This window comes from Rhipicephalus microplus, unplaced genomic scaffold, assembly GCF_043290135.1.
Source record: "Rhipicephalus microplus isolate Deutch F79 unplaced genomic scaffold, USDA_Rmic scaffold_18, whole genome shotgun sequence".
Lineage (NCBI taxonomy): Eukaryota > Metazoa > Arthropoda > Arachnida > Ixodida > Ixodidae > Rhipicephalus > Rhipicephalus microplus.
Window position 1 is genome coordinate 4,142,937 of NW_027464591.1, and position 16,403 is coordinate 4,159,339.

The following is a 16,403-nucleotide window of genomic DNA, read 5'->3' on the forward strand; positions in this document are numbered from 1 at the left end:
CCAATCTCAAGGACCCTTCGGGTGCCTTGCGAGGTGGAGCTTGCGCCTTTCAGAATTTGAGGTTACAGTCGTCTACAAGTCGGGCCGCAGGCACACTGATGCTGATTGCCTTTCGCGCGCTCCTCTCGCGACAACATCGAGCGACAATGTTACCGATAGCCATTTACTTTGTGCAGTCAGTGAATCTGACTTGGCCCAACAACAGTGGAATGATTCAGAGATACGACAATTTATCAAATACCTTCAAGGTCACAGCTCGAGTCCACCATCGGCATTTGCACGTTCAGGGTCATTTTGTCTCCGCAACGACATCGTATACAAAAAGAAGTTCAAACCTTATGCGACTGAATACCTCCTCGTCGTTCCATCATGGCTATGTGCTGACATTTTATCTGCCTGCCACGACGAGCCTTTCTCCGGCCACCTAGGATTCGCACTTACCCTTTTCAGATTCAGACTCGCTACTACTGGCCAAAGCTCACCCAGGATGTCAAGCATTACGTTAAAATGTGCAATCATTGCCAGCACCGTAAAGCCCCTCCTGTATGCCCTGCTGGTTTATTGCAGCCTGTTGCACCCCCGTCACAACCGTTTGAACGAATAGGCATGGACTTGCTTGGGCCCTTCCCGAAGTCACATCATGGCAACCGCTGGATCGTAGTCGCTACTGACTATTTAACAAGGTACTGCAAAACGAAAGCCCTACAATGAGGCACCGCCAATGGGATTGCGTATTTTTTCATCAACAACATCGTCCTCTGCCATGGAGCACCAACAGTTCTTATCACTGATCGAGGAACAGCCTTTACAGCCCACTTGATGCAAGATGTCATGAGACTTAGTGGAACAGTTCATCGCAAAACGACCGCATACCATCCACAAACCAATGGTCTGACGGAGAGAATAAATAAGACTCTCGCTGACATGCTATCTATGTACGTCGACCGTGATCACAAAAACTGGGATAAAATTTTGCCATGCGTACCGTTCGCTTACAACACTGCGGTTCAAGAGACTACGGGTTTCACTCCATTCCGGTTGTTTCACGGCCGACAAGCAATTACGATGCTGGATGCCACACTCCTGCCTGACATGACCGATATTCCTACTGATGCGAACGACTTTATCCGGCTCGCCGACGCGGCCCGCCAGCTTGCACTCGAGCAGATCCGAAAACAACAACGCATCGACTTGCAGAGGTACAACTCCCGTCATCGCCATGTTATTTACCAACCCAGTGATCTAGTGTGGCTGTGGATCCTCGTTCGCCAAAGGGGCCGCTTGGAAAAGTTACTTCACCGCTACTTCGATCCTTATGGAGTTTTACGGCACCTCACAGATGTCAACTAGGAAATCCTGCTTGAATACACAGCTCGGTGATCTCGATGTTGCCAGCAGGCCGACATTGTTCATGTGTCACGGATGAAGCCACACTACCCCCGTGCCACCTGACACTGCTTCATCATGCGTCTTTGTGCGTGTATGCGATTACCTTAACTTCTAATTGGCATCGATCATCAGGGTGGTACTTTTTTTCCAGAGGCGTTGATCCTTCCCAGAGGCGTTGATCAAGCAAATAGTGAATGCTAGATGATGTGCTGCCATCTGGTAGGCATTGTCAGACTCTTTATAACCTCCGAGATGGCAAGCGCGTAGCAGGTATCTTGGAGGCGATGCGACACTCCTTTAGATCAAAAACCTGTATGTACCATTCGCAAGCACACGTGCCAGTACAACCTGCTGTGTGTGTGTGTGTGTAAGAAAACATATTAAGAAGTATGCACTTAGAGATTGAAGGGCGCACTAGGGGCCAGATTTTGCTATCGTGTTCAACTCTGAAAGGCGAAACTTAAGGGTCCCCCAATTTTTCAACAATCTACTGGAGCATTTTGTTTCTCTGAACACTCTATGTAAAAGACAAACAAGAGTTGATTGCTCTTGTGCTGTTTTATACTGTTTTTGTTGTGGCTTAACACAGAGTTTGTAATTGTGGTAGGTTGGTTACTGGCTATAGTTTAATGTGGACAACTTGGCAACACGTGTTCATATCCTGGCCGTGGTGGCCTTTTTTCAAAGGGGGGATGAAGAAGAAAAGCACTTGTGTTTTCAGATTTAGCTGCATGCTGAATTACCACAAGTGGACATGCCATATTTACTTGATTTAACACGACCAGCATTGTAACATGAGAGGGGACTTTTCATTGTATCCAGAAAGAAAAAATAGTTCTTGGTATTTGATAGTTATGTGAGGGTCAATTTAGGTAGCAAAATTGCGGAAAAAACTCGTTATATTCGAGCAAATACTGTAATGAATCGAGTGTCCCAGACTGCAGTGTGCCCCATATTTATGCTAAAATTTCCACATGTAGAACCAAACGTAATGATATGAAACACATGACTTATACACATGTAAAGAATTTCCTATTTTATTCTTAAGTTCTCTTCATTATGTTTCTCCCAGTTACCCGTGTCTATTATGCAACATTCTTTTTGAGTTGGATACTGCACACATCTCTACATTCAGTACTAATGAAAACTAACAGTTCTCATTAATATTGTTCTAATTAATTCTCAATAATATTGTGTCTAATAAAGAAAGAAACAAGTCCTTAAGTTACAACTTCTTTCCTACACTGAGTGTGCTGTTGACTCATCACTACATTCAATACTAATGAAAACTAACAGTTCTCATTAATATTGTTCTAATTAATTCTCAATAATATTGTGTCTAATAAAGAAAGAAACAAGTCCTTAAGTTATGACTTCTTTCCTACACTGAGTGTGCAGTTGACTTTTGGTGTTTTGTTGCGCTTGTTTGTGCATACTTTGGACGAAATTCCATGAGCATAATCCATTTGACATGGGACAAAACAGCAACGTGGAAGCACTTGCACTCAGTATACAGTTTAAACCACATGTTTATTTTTGTGATCAGCAGTGCATGTACAATTCATAAAGTGCATTGCCGGGTGCTCGGAGCTTGCTGCTCAGAGTTTGCAACAAGGAGCAAGAATGCAATGCATTGAGATATGCATTAATGGCATGCTCAATAATTCTAACTCTTTTTATTGATGATTAGTTGGAAGGTCTGGGTTATTATGCAAGTTATATCATATATGACTGCACGCTATTGTGCTTCGATAATTCGCTCGTTAAGTTTTGTTTATGCAGGCACCCAGAATTGCTGTCTGGCTGAACCAGTGTGTTTCTGTTGGTGCGCTGCGTTTTCTCTTTGCTGTAAGATGCGCTGCACCTTGGTACTAAGTTAAGCACAGAAGTTTCAGCAGAGTTCACGCGAAGAATTGTGAAACGATACACAAAAATTATGCCAAGCAGATTATGATTATCAATTCTGTTTTTAATTTATCAGAATAATTCCTTTATGAGGTGATTACAAGGAGGAACTCCAAGTGAGATGACGATAGTTATAGTGCGAGAACAGAATGACGACAAAGGGACAAGGAGGAGACAAGCGCTTGTCCCTTTGTCGACATTCTGTTCTCGCGCTATAACTATCGTCATGTCATACCAACTAGCCCAAACTGCCACACTTCCAAGTGAGAACTTTCAAAAGATATGTAGGCAAAGCTAGGAAACTGTACAGTCATCAAATGATTGTATACATAAAATTAGCAGGGACAGCCCGGTTGTCTAAGAGAACAGATTTATTGAAAAAGTGTCAGGCTTCTAAGTCACCAGGAAAGTAGTTGATGTGCTCGCAGGTTGAGCTCACATTTGCTTGCAGACAACACAATGTCAGTTTATTCTGGTTGTCGCTGTATGTGGGTGAAAGGATGGTTAGTGCTCACAACATTACTTGAATCTCGTGGAAGCTTTTAACACAGCTCTCCTGCTCTCCAGTGATTGAAAGGATGTGGGTTTCTTTTGTCACTGCATACTTTTCTCCCTGTTTCATTTGACTAGTCACGTTCGGAGAACACCAGTGTACAGTGCTGTCCACTGTTGGGGCGAATGCGTGAGCGCGTGCCCGTGCTCTGCGAAGCACCACTGCCGTCAGTGCAAACGCACATCGAAGCAAACCTACGCAAGCGCGGCAGTGCCTGCAGGCGTGTCTTCGCGTCGTCTGCTACAAAGCTGGCGCTCTTGGGCGCGCCGAGCTTGCACTGCTGTGAAACAAACTTTGCTTACAATGTCATGTATTTTCTGCAGCCAATGCAGCATTTAGTTTCTGGTTTTAAAGACGTACTAGAAGCCATCTTCATTTTATTCACTAAAATACAATTGTCTCTTCGCCTACATGCAAATATGTCATTTTTAGAGCGGCTGAAGTTAACGAATACTTGTGGCTTTTTCTCATATGTTCAAGCTATCCGGTACTGTAGATGAAAATAAATGACTTGATTTTTATGGTTCTCTTGCGCCGAGAGGAGAACGAGTGTGAAGTTGTACCCAAAATATTGATGACGCCAAGTCTCATTTGCTGCAAAATGAAAAAAAAAAAAAAAAAAAAAACGGAAACAAACGGGCGCATTTTTACGTCCTGATGTATTGTTTGTAATAGTAAAGCGATGGCTTCCATTACATTGATGATATCCCAGTGAGCATAATGAATGCTTGTAGTCTCATTCCTGCAAGGATGTTGACTATGGAAATTCGTAAGATGTTGTTACGCTATCATCACACTTGCACTTGTTACGCTGTCATCACACTTGCACTTGTTGTAATAATGGATGGGGTTTTACGTCCCCGAACATCCTGTAACAACAAGATTATGAGGGACGTCGTGGAGGGCACGGAAGTTTCCTTCATTGGGTGCTCTTTGAAGGGCACCTGAACCCAAGTACACGGGCCTCCAGCATGTCACTTTCACCGAAATGCAGCCAATATGGCCATGGGGCATTCGATCCAGCAGATGGCTTTGCTGCATCGGCCTTCAGAGAACTGAAGCAAATTTTGGGGTGTCGGCGGCATGCATCAAATACAATCGCGAAAGGTTGCCTACATTTAGCGACCTCGAAAAGAGGAAAGCCGTCCTAAGGTCGATGTGGGCAATAACGAGAGGCGCCTAGTGTTTACCCAAGAACATGAGCACTGCACTCACGAGTAGCAAGATGCTGTCTTAGACGACGAGTCGCCATTTACCACAAGGTGGGACCAAAGGCAGCGCGTGTGGCACTCGGACAACTGCTGGTGAGAAACAGCTCACATAAGCTGAGAAATTTGTACGTAGTATGTCTAGATCAAAATTTTTTACGCCATCATGGTCACGTGCACTGCTTAAACATAAGTAGCAATGCCCAATCTTTATTTAATTTATAATATAGTAGTAAATATCACTGAAATTTGAAATGCAATGTTTCCACAGCCAGGGCATTAATTGTTTTCGGAAGTAAGCATGGAGTATGACATTACAGCCACTGCTTTTATGAAATCGCATTCCTAAATTTTATCTTTGCCCAAAACTCGATTCTGCACATTACTCTAACATCTACCATCCTGAAAAAGGGTGCTAAAAGCGTGTAGATGAAGGCACACGGAGTTTTGTACTCCAAAAGTTGAAATACACTTCTTATAATTTTAAAAGGTCTACTGAGTGTGTTCATGCATATCAGGAAGTCTAATGAGAGGCAAAATTTTGTATTGTTTTGTTTGTACAAAAAAAGCTAAGCTCCCCAAAAAACATTCTTTTTTCTTTGGATATACCTGAATTCATCCAGCTTGTAGCAGCAGCCAGTGGTCTTATGTCTTTGAGTGTCTATAGGGTGCAATCCCACCCACCGGCTGGAGAGCCTTAGTGAGGATAGAGAACAAGTTCACCACTGACATGTGCTGCTCAGTCCTGGACTGCGTCATGCCACCATACCCTCTCTACGGGCCCTTCCCTGGCGGCAACTTTATTTTGCAGTTTGTCAACTTCCCCATTCACAAGTCCAGAATAGTTGGAGCATTAATGGAGTCTCGGTATGTGTAAATTTTCGAGTGGCGTGTGCAATCTTCTAACCTCAATATCATTGACAATGTCTGGGTCACCATGGAAACGTCAATGTTACACTGGCGACTCTCTCGACTCTTGTCAGATGCACTGTAGACTACTGTAAAGCCAACCGCGGCCTTTCTGTACAGCTCTCTACCAGGCAGGATTAGGGCTGTCATTTATGCCTTCCGGAGGTGCCACCCGTTACTAAAGTGAAAAAGCGCTCAAGATAGCATTTATCACAAAGCTGCAATCCATGTCGATTTGGCGTCGCATAAGAGCAAACCCATAATTTTGCCCACGTTGATGCTGCGACGTCAACAAGGAGTACGAGAATGTGCAGTGTCAGATAGCCTAATTTTGTTTTAGCCATAACAATTCCTGGCCATTATTGTTTTTGAATAAACTTTCGATCTACTCTTCATTGTTTTATAAAGCTCCAATTGCCGTTTTATTGTTCACATAAGAAAAAGGAGAAATATTTGCGTCTATAAAACACTGAAATTAATATTCTTTTTTAGTGAGTTGTATGCAAAACAGTTGTATTATTATAATTTATCTTTATGCTTTAAAGTGAACAGTTCAACTGTTTTATATATAATCGGATGATACCACTCACTCCATCACATGCCTGCGATCGAGACCGTAACGCAATGGCCAAGGATTAACCCTCAATACGCTCCCTTTTAAATTGCACGCGAAATTCTCGTACTCACCAGACTCGTTAGAGCCGACATGGAAATGTCTGCGCTAATGTTGCGTTGTGAAGTATTCTTAAAAAAAAATTTAGAATTTGTTGCCACTTTCTACTCAAAAATAATTATTCATTACCTTCAATTTATAGCTAGAAAACTGTATTTTTCCTAAATATTTCTATTACGAAGTGAACTTTACTAACATTCATAATCTGGTGATCTCCAAGTTGCAACACTAAATCCAAAGGCTGTTCTGGCTATAGGAAATACGTAACATTGTAAGCAAAGTTTGTTTCATGGCAGTGCAAGCTCGGCGCACACAAGAGCGCGTGCATTGAAGCAGATGATGCAAAGCCACGCCTGCAGGCACTGCCGCCCCTGGGTAGGTTTGCTTCGATGCACGGCCACGCTGCTGGTAGTGGTGCTTCGCGGAGCACGGCCACGCGCGCACCCTTACAGTGGCCGGCACTGTACAGTGCTTACCTATTGAAACACAAGCACTTGTGGCTAAGTGATGCACACACTTTCATTTGCAGCATATCGGCCTCATAGCGGCCTCATTTGGACTTGAACACTTAAGCAACATTACCTTTAGCAGCGAGATTTTCTGCGACATGATGTGGTTACCACAACTATTTGTTCATAGCAGTCATACAAAAAAAGAATGATATCATGTTTTGATCCGCGAGTGCTGTAGTTAGATGCATGCTACAGAACGATCACAGTATTGTGGTTATAGCATGTAAAAGAAAATTTCGACCTGTTCTGTGCTGTGAAAACCATTGAATACCTGCCAAGTCTCCCGGGTTGCCAGGAAGACTCCAGGATTTCGGCTATTTCTTGCGTTTGTATGGTTGTCATGAAAATCTCTTGGAAATTGAAATTCCGGTGCGTGATCTGGCTGCATTGACAAAAGAACAGCTCAATCCGCTCCAGGTTTTTTGCGATCCTACCCCGTTTTATTATAGATGAATTTAAGAGGCGTTCATCTAAGTGTACAGTACAATCTCAGTCATCCGAAACCGCGACAGATACAAATTCGTGAAATTTCCCAGCCAAATTTCACTATGTCTATTGGGCCTAAATTCGAATGTTCCGAACACATTTCCTAATCACGGCGGGTACTCAAATCGTCGAACGAAGGCCGAGAGCAGCGTACTCGAAGCTTCAGAAGTATGCGTGTGACCGGCACATGAACTGTCTGCTACAGTGCGTGTGATTGTCGTTGCCACAACCACTGTGGCCGAAACCGCGGTCATTCTTGATATGATCATGTATGGCGATGATGTAACTGACAGAACCCAGAAAGTGTGCGCGCGTCCAACGCTCGACCAGCCAAAGCAACGCTACTTTCTGCAAACTCTGCGGACAAAACCAGGACAGATGCGATCGTAGATGGCATAAAACGACTTAGTTTTGAAGGCATGTGCGCAGCCAAGCGTACGGGGATCGGAAAACATCGATCCCCGTGCACTTGGCTGCGCACATGCCTTCAACTACCTTTTGTCACTACCGCTGCGCACAAAAGCGCGGTCATGGCGACGCAATAGTGACGTACGAGCCTCGAGGGCACGCGGCTAACGCAGCGGTAGATTAAAGGCAATTAAGACGTAAAAAAATAAGGCCAGACATGTTGTGGTCTTCCTGTAAAAAAAATCTATAGTAGCGAGCAAAGCTGTGACCGGCGCTTTTGCGGCAGCCAACTGCGTCGTCCCATCAGTTCGCGTGTGTCCGAAGAAGACATGCGCGAGTTGTTTTGATGGAAATAGATTCTGCTAGTTGTGTTGATCCTTTAAAACCTTAGTGGGAAACCCTACCCTCGTGTATTCGGCCACTCCAATTCACTATAAGACCGCAATGCCCATGTTGGCACTTCCGATTGAACCCCCCCCCCCCCACCGCTTCTTGTTTTTTTGCAATGGTTTTTTTTTGTTTGTTCTTGGTTCTTTTTGGTGCCGAAAAAAAAAGGGGGCAAACAATTCAGCACACCCCCTTCTCCCGTTACGGAAATCTCCCTGATTCAGAATTCTTGATCTTGGCAGGTATGCCATTGGGTGGCAAAACTAGAAACATGTACGTGAATAGATGGCAAGCTTGCGCGGTGTCATAAATTCTGCACTAGAGTTCAAATATGCCGTCGGCACTGCCGGAATCTTGCTAATTGTGCTCTCCTAGTTTTCTACATGACCGTCTTTTGCAGACGGGTGCCTTGCCTTGGTTTAACACAATTATTTTGTCTATAATGTAATTAATAAAGGTATAAATTATCCTGCTTTAGTTTTGTTTATTACAATTAATGAGCATCCAATTAACATAATTACTGGTTGTATAAATTGTTTTCTTGGTATTTTGTACCTAAAGTCATCATAATGGTTTCGATCATCGACATCATTGCGTTTTATGTATATTTTCACTGTCGCCTCGAGCTGCACAACGCCTACTACTGTTCATAGGCATGTGCAGGGTTTCCCTTCAGGGGAAGGGGAGGGGAGGCAAAGGTTCGTTGTGGTGCTCCCCTTTCTAATAGGTGTAAACAGGGTTCCGCTTTAGTGGGGTGAAAGTATATTGCAGCACACCCCCTCCTCCCACTTCTCCCTTTTAAGGCAATGTATGCAGCACACTTTGTGCACCCCATTCCTTCCCAGCTTCTTCTCAGGTGACCAAGGAGCCGGCTGTGCCATCCTGTCCGACAGGTAATGCTGTAATGCCAATGCTTGGCTTTTGCTTGTGGTGTCAAATGTGCATCCACAAGTGTATCTTGTCGCTGACTTGCACATTCTGTTGCCACACGCAGTCATGGAGTCATTCACGCACGAGCAGCTGGTGGAGCTGACTGCCACGCTGGCATCCCTCCAAGAAGCGGAGGCCACAGGCTACGCCAGCCACCCGGGTGACGCAGGACTCCTGGCAGCCACCACACCCAACCTGGTCCCACCACCCGCTGCCCCAGCCACCACACTGCACAGGCTCGAAGCGGCTTCCCAGTCGGCTGCTGTGCCTGGTGAGTGATGCCATGTTTCGTTGCTGCCTTCAAGAGGTGATGCACTGCACCATCCCGTGGAAGTGCGTGATGTCTAGTCTTACAGCTTTGTCTGTCGCAGTAGAGTAGTATCTATTAGCATTCAGTGCTAAGCCTGAGGTGGTGTGGGTTTAATTCCATTGCCTTCAATTGTATTTTATCATCATCATCAGCCTGACTGCGTCCACTGCAGGACAAAGGCCTCTCCCACGTTCCGCCAGTTAACCCAGTCTTGTGCTTGCTGCTGCCAGTTTATACTCGCAAACTTCTTAATCTCATATTCCCACCTAACCTTCTGTCTCCCCCTAACCCGCTTGCCTTCTCTGGAAATCCAGTTAGTTACCCTTGATGACCAGCGGTTATCCTGTCTACGCGCTACATGCCCGGCCTGTGTCCATTTCCTCTTCTTGATTTCAGCTATGATATCCTTAACCCCCGTTTGTTCCCTAATCCACTCTGCTCTCTTCTTGTCTCTTAAGGTTACACCTACCATTTTTCTTTCCATTGCTCGCTGCGTCATCCTCAATTTAACCTGAACCCTCTTTGTAAGTCTCCAGGTTTCTGCTCCATAGCTAAGTACCGGCAGGATACAGCTGTTATATACCTTCCTCTTGAGGGATAGTGGCAATTTACCTGTCATAATTTGAGAGTGCTTTCCAAATGTGCTCCACCCCATTCTTATTCTTCTAGTTACTTCAATCTCGCGGTTCGGCTCCGCGGTTATTACCTGCCCTAAGTAGACATAGTCGTTTACAACTTGAAGTGCACTATTAGGGATCTCAAAGTGCTGCTCTCTTCCAGGGTCGTTGTACATTACTTTTGTTTTCTGCAGATTAATTCTAAGACCCGCCTTTCTGCTCTCCTTGTCTAACTTCGTAATCATGATTTGCAATTCGTCCCCTGAGTTACATAGCAATGCAATGTCATCGGCGAGGCGCAGGTTACTAAGGTACTCTCCATTAACTCTTATTCCTAACTGTTCCCATTCTAGGCTTCTGAAAACCTCCTGTAAGCACGCGGTAAATAGCATTGGGGAGATTGTGTCCCCCTGCCTTACGCCCTTTTTGATTGGTATTCTGTTGCTTTCTTTATGAAGCACTATGGTAGCAGTTGATCCCCTGTAGATTTCTTCCAGGATGTTTATATATGCTTCATCGGCGCCCTCGTTCCGTAGTGTGTGGACGGCTGCTGATATTTCTACTGAATCAAACGCTTTCTCGTAATCAATGAAGGCTATGTATAGTGGTTGGTTTTATTGTGAGCATTTCTCTATTACCTAATTGATAGTATGAATGTGGTCCTGTAAGCACGCGGTAAATAGCATTGGGGAGATTGTGTCCCCCTGCCTTACGCCCTTTTTGATTGGTATTCTGTTGCTTTCTTTATGAAGCACTATGGTAGCAGTTGATCCCCTGTAGATTTTTTCCAGGATGTTTATATATGCTTCATCGGCGCCCTGGTTCCGTAGTGTGTGGTCGACTGCTGATATTTCTACTGAATCAAACACTTTCTCGTAATCAATGAAGGCTATGTATAGTGGTTGGTTTTATTGTGAGCATTTCTCTATTACCTAATTGATAGTATGAATGTGGTTGATTGTTGAGTAACCTGTTCGAAATCCTGCTTGTTCCTTTGGTTGATTTAATTCTAGTGTTTTCTTTACTCTGTTAGCAATTACCTTTGTATACCAATGAAGGCTATGTATAGTGGTTGGTTTTATTGTGACCATTTCTCTATTACCTAATTGATAGTATGAGTGTGGTTGATTGCTGAGTAGCCTGTTCGAAATCCTGCTTGTTCCTTTGGTTGATTTAATTCTAGTGTTTTCTTTACTCTGGTTGCAATTACCTTTGTATATAGCTTGTATACTACAGAGAGCAAGCTGATCGGCCTGTAAATCTTCAAGTCCTTGTCATCTCCTTTCTTATGCATTAAGATGATGTTAACATTCCTCCAAGACTCTGGTACTCTTCCCGTCAGGAGACACCTCGTAAACAGAGTGGCTAGTTTTTCTAACACAATCTGTCCTCCATCTTTCAGCAGATCTGATGTTACCTGATCCTCACCAGCAGCTTTGCCTCTTTGCATGCTCTCCAAAGCTTTTCTGACTTTTTCTATCATTACTGGTGGGGTGTCATCTGGGTTACTGCTAGTTCTTATAGTATTAAGGTCGTGTATGCCCCGGCTACTGTACAGCTCTCTGTAAAACTCCGCTATTTTAACTATTCTATCCATATTGGTAGTTACTTGCCCTCTTTGTCCCTTAGTGCATACATGCCATTTTTGCCTATCCCATGTTTCCTCTTCACTGCTTTGACGCTTCCTCCGTTTTTCAGAGCGTGTTCAATTCTCTCCATGTTATATCTTCTTACATCGCATACTTTATGCCTATTAATCAAATCCGAGAAATATCAATGAAATAGTGCATTTTGTTTGCTTGGAATAAAAATTATAAGTAAAATAATGCATTTTTTTTTGCTTGTATTCATTTTTTCGGACTGCCCGAATTTTCGGACGGTTTTTCACTCTCTAGAGGGTCCGAGTAATCGGGAGTTGACTGTAGTAGCTCTCCTCTGGCGTTTCTAGTACCGATGCCATAATCTCCTACAGCCTGGTCTCCAGACCAGGCAGTAGGAGGTTATGGCATTTCAGTGGAGGCAAAATTCAAGAATGCTCATGTACAGTACCTAACTTTGGCTGCACAGTGAAGAACATTGTGCTCAGAATTGGTCCGAATAGTCCCATAGCACAATGTGCCTCATAATCGGATTGTGGTACTGGCTGATTAAGCACCCTGATTAATTTATTGAGACTGATGGATTGTGCTCTATGTATGTGTTTGCAGGGTCAAGTTAATGAACAAACTAGGGGTGTTCAAAGGAAAAGGTACGAAACAATACTGCGTTCATAAATGAATATTATTCAAAGTATACACGTTGGCCTGAGCCCAACGATCCCATTGATAAACAAGCCAAAGAATTGCTTGTACAAGAAATATTTGTGGCTGTGACGAGACCCAGTCTTTCAGAGCATCCTTGCGTTGGTCGTCTGAGTTGAAGCGCATCCCTTCTAGACGTTTTTTTTTTTTGGGCCCGAACACACTGAAATTGCCGGGCAACATGTGCGGGCTATAGGGCAGATGGTCAAGCAGCTTGAACTTGACCAGTTCTGCGGCATGTTTCCCTAAAGACTTGTGGACGTGCCTGGTCTCGGGTCATCAAACCTTCATGGCCTGCGCAAAAACGGGCACTCCATGTTCTCACGGACTTATCGGACACACTGTCTTTCCCGTATGTGGTCACCATCCAACGATGAATGGTGGCTTGCATAACACCTTCTGCTGTTAGAAATCAGATAACTTCTTGCTGTTTCTCAATCCTCGAACTTTGCCATTTGGGTGCCATCGTGTCCTCACACGCACTGCAGTATGCACATGCTGCAGGTGCACATGCAGGCGTATGTGCAGGAGAGCCATGCCATGCTCACGCTCTGATCTGCAGTGGGGACTCCAATCGCATCCATTGACATCTTGCTACCTGCTCCCATCAGTCTTGCTAACCAATTTTTAGAAGATTTTCTGTGTGATTGTTAAGATGACCCTAATTTACCCCGCACAGTTTTTTACTACCCTACTTTTTACCCTACACTTAAAAATAGTGCAATGCAGTGATAAAAAAGGTACAGGCTACACCACTGTACCACATGCAGAAGTGCAGTGGCACTGAAGTTGGCAGTGACTTTGAAAATTAGTTTGGAAAAATTTCAGAGTGAGTAAAGAACATGTAAGACAGGAGATGGGTAGAGAAGGCATGCTGTTATTTTAATTGGAAGAGGGTTCATTCACAGTTGAGAAAAAAAGCTAGGAGTCTCCTCGGCAAGTATGCAGTGGCAGCGTAAGTGATACGATGACAAAGAGCATTGAGGTAAATGTGGGAGAGGCGGAAAAAATGTATATTGGGTAGCAGCGATAAAAAAAATGAAAAAGTCGGCTCTGGGTGACCATCGAAAGGGTAAGGACGATATAGGCAAGGGTATACTTTACAATAATCCAGTTAATTTAATGAACCTAATTAATGAATGTAATCTCAATTCGACCTTGCTATTTGAAGCGAGGTCGGGTTGCTTTAGTATGCATAATTATAAAGTGAGATGCAGTGAAGAAGAGAATTGCACACGTGAGGGGAAGATGAGGAAACTACGGAGCGCATTTCATTGAATGTGCAAACATCCATCCGGTTGCGTGTAAGAGAACTAGCCTACCTTTGGGGTTTAGTAAAGGCATCGCAAGGGTAAACAGGTCAGAATAGAAATAGGTAAAAGCTGACTGCGGAATCGGTGGTGGAAAAGTAGGCAGATAGCAAAAGAAAAAGGAAGGAACACCAACAATAATCTACGCAAAGGCTCGTTCGTGTGGTCGGCTACGTGCTAGTTCATGCCCCGGCGGACCCAAATAAAGTTTTTCCTATTCCATTTCATTCTGCCCTATGCTGGTGACTTGTGAATTAAAAAGTAAGCGGCCAGTTTTATTTAAAGAAAGATTTAGTTTTCTGGTGTAATTACGAATGTCATCCTCGGGAATGTTGTGTCAATCAACCTCCCCTTTCGGTGATCGATGACGAGCAAGAAGCGGAAATCGCTTTACCTCTGATAAGGAAATCCTATCACTGCCCTACACAGCCCATAAAATTGCAAAAATATTAGGCTTGTGTGAATATTTGAATGCTTTGAATAAAATTTAAATTATTGAAAAATTCAAAGTATTCAAAACGAATTAATACATTTATATTAGACTGCAAGTAACCTCCTGCAAAGGTGGTTTCACTATAGTGAAGTGGTTCTAAGCTGTGAAAACACTTATTTAGGGAGAATTTGCATTGACATGAAGCCCTTCTTCAAGGTTAAATGAAGATATTACCCTCACATCGATTCATTTTTTAAGTTTAAAAGCTTTTTGTGCTGATTTATATGCTCTAATTATAGCAAATTTTAAATTGTGACATACTTTACTGATTATCACTTGCATTCTACCAAAGTGATATCCTGCTACTATTGTTTCCACTTTCTTTTAAAGCATCAATGACATTTACACAGGCCTTGTTTCAATTAAAAGAAATATTGTACTGGTTAGTTTGTTCATGACAAATATGGTAATTTTTCTCTGTAATACTGTATATACTCTTATAATGATTGCACTTTTTTTCCAAAAAAATTGACTCCAACATCGGGATGCAATCATTACGTGGGGTAAATTTTCCGCGAAAAAATATTCCAAGCAACGAAAATGCAAAAAAGTCACTAATCAGAATTCTTACGATAGCTATCATGAACATAACCAAAAATAAAAGTAAATTAAAGCTTACCTTTGTAACAAAATGCACGCATTACGCAGGAGCTACATGCGTGGCACACTTCCCTTTTATTTTTTACCTCTCTGAGCCCCTAACGTTCATTTAGACTCCGAAGCGTCACTGGCGTCGGTGTTGTCGCCGCACGATTCCCTGTCGGAACCGGCAGTGTCTTCACTGTCCCACAGAGGCTCATCTTCCAATTCGTCGAGCGTGTTGGAAATGCCAGTCTTTTTGTAGCTCTTGACGGCCACCTCGTCGGAAATGGACCATCTCATCGGCAGCGCGATTGCCATGCTCTAGCGCGTAGTCAAGCGCCTTCAGCTTGAACGCGGCAGTAAAACTCCCATACAGCCCCATGGTGAAACGGTGCTTCAACAGGCGATCACAAAGCACACACACAAAAAAAAAAACGTCTCGGATAAAAAAACATTGCTGCAGGATGAACAGAGGTCGACCAACAGGCAGCCGCCGTTGTAACAGTGTGGGATGTCAAAACAAGCATGGTGGCTGACGGAGTGAAGCGACCGCATTTTTTTTATTCTTTTCGTCAATTATGGAGGTTGTGAGTACGTCACGCGCGTCAGAACAGTTTCTTCCATCTAAATAACGAATGCTTTCATTTAAATCAGTAGATTTATCACATTAGCATATTGATGTCTGCTTTCAGATCATATAAACAATGATAGGCGCGTTCAGCTGCCATAGACATAAAAACACATGGCGGGAATTCAGTGAAAACTGCGGCTTTCGCCCTTACTGCAATCCTAAATGGAACGTTTCCGCCAACGGTGGGCAAAAATTAAGAATATTGTGAGCGCGACAAGCGAATGACTCTTTATTTTCTTTGATAACAACCCCCAGCCATGGCGGCTCAAGAAAACCCTGGCCCATCCAATGTCCCCGTCCTACTGCAGCCACCGCCACCCGCTCCGCCCAACAACATTCGCCTGCGTGATCCACCTGTATTTTCCGTTCTCCGAGGCGATGATGTCGAAGACTGGATCAAGAACTACGACCTCGTCAGCGATTTGAACAGGTGGGACAATCCACAGAAGTTGCGCAGCGTCCCATTTTACTTGTCCGATGTTGCAAAAACTTGGTTCTGGAACCACCACTCGGATCTTCCCGACTGGGACGCTTTGGAGCAGCAAATTCGTCAAATATTTGGTGCCCCTACAGTTCGCACTGAGGCAGCAAAGAAGCAGCTCGCTGAACGCACGCAGCTGCCGGGTGAATCATACACCTCTTATATTGAGGATGTCTTTGCACTGTGCAAGCGCGTTAACACTGGCATGTCTCAGAATGACCAAATACGCCACATTATTAAAGGCATTAACACCGTCGCCTTTAACGCCCTCGCCAAGCAAAATCCTGCCACCACCCAGGTCGTAATAACCATCTGACAG

The 16,403-nt window shown here is 43.8% G+C and overlaps 1 protein-coding gene across 4 annotated transcripts in view; it reads left to right on the plus strand.

Moving 5' to 3' along the window:
• The window catches only part of LOC142785096 (uncharacterized), a 92,891-nt gene that overhangs the window by 43,303 nt on the left and 33,185 nt on the right, over positions 1–16,403 (plus strand). For 2 of the 4 annotated variants that reach the window (XM_075883506.1, XM_075883508.1), the window contains exons 6-7: positions 9,276–9,323; positions 9,425–9,631. In XM_075883506.1, the coding sequence (XP_075739621.1) occupies positions 9,276–9,323; positions 9,425–9,631 (255 nt within the window). The remainder of the gene's footprint in view (positions 1–9,275; positions 9,324–9,424; positions 9,632–16,403) is intronic. The other 2 variants (XM_075883509.1, XM_075883510.1) reach the window with 1 other exon arrangement.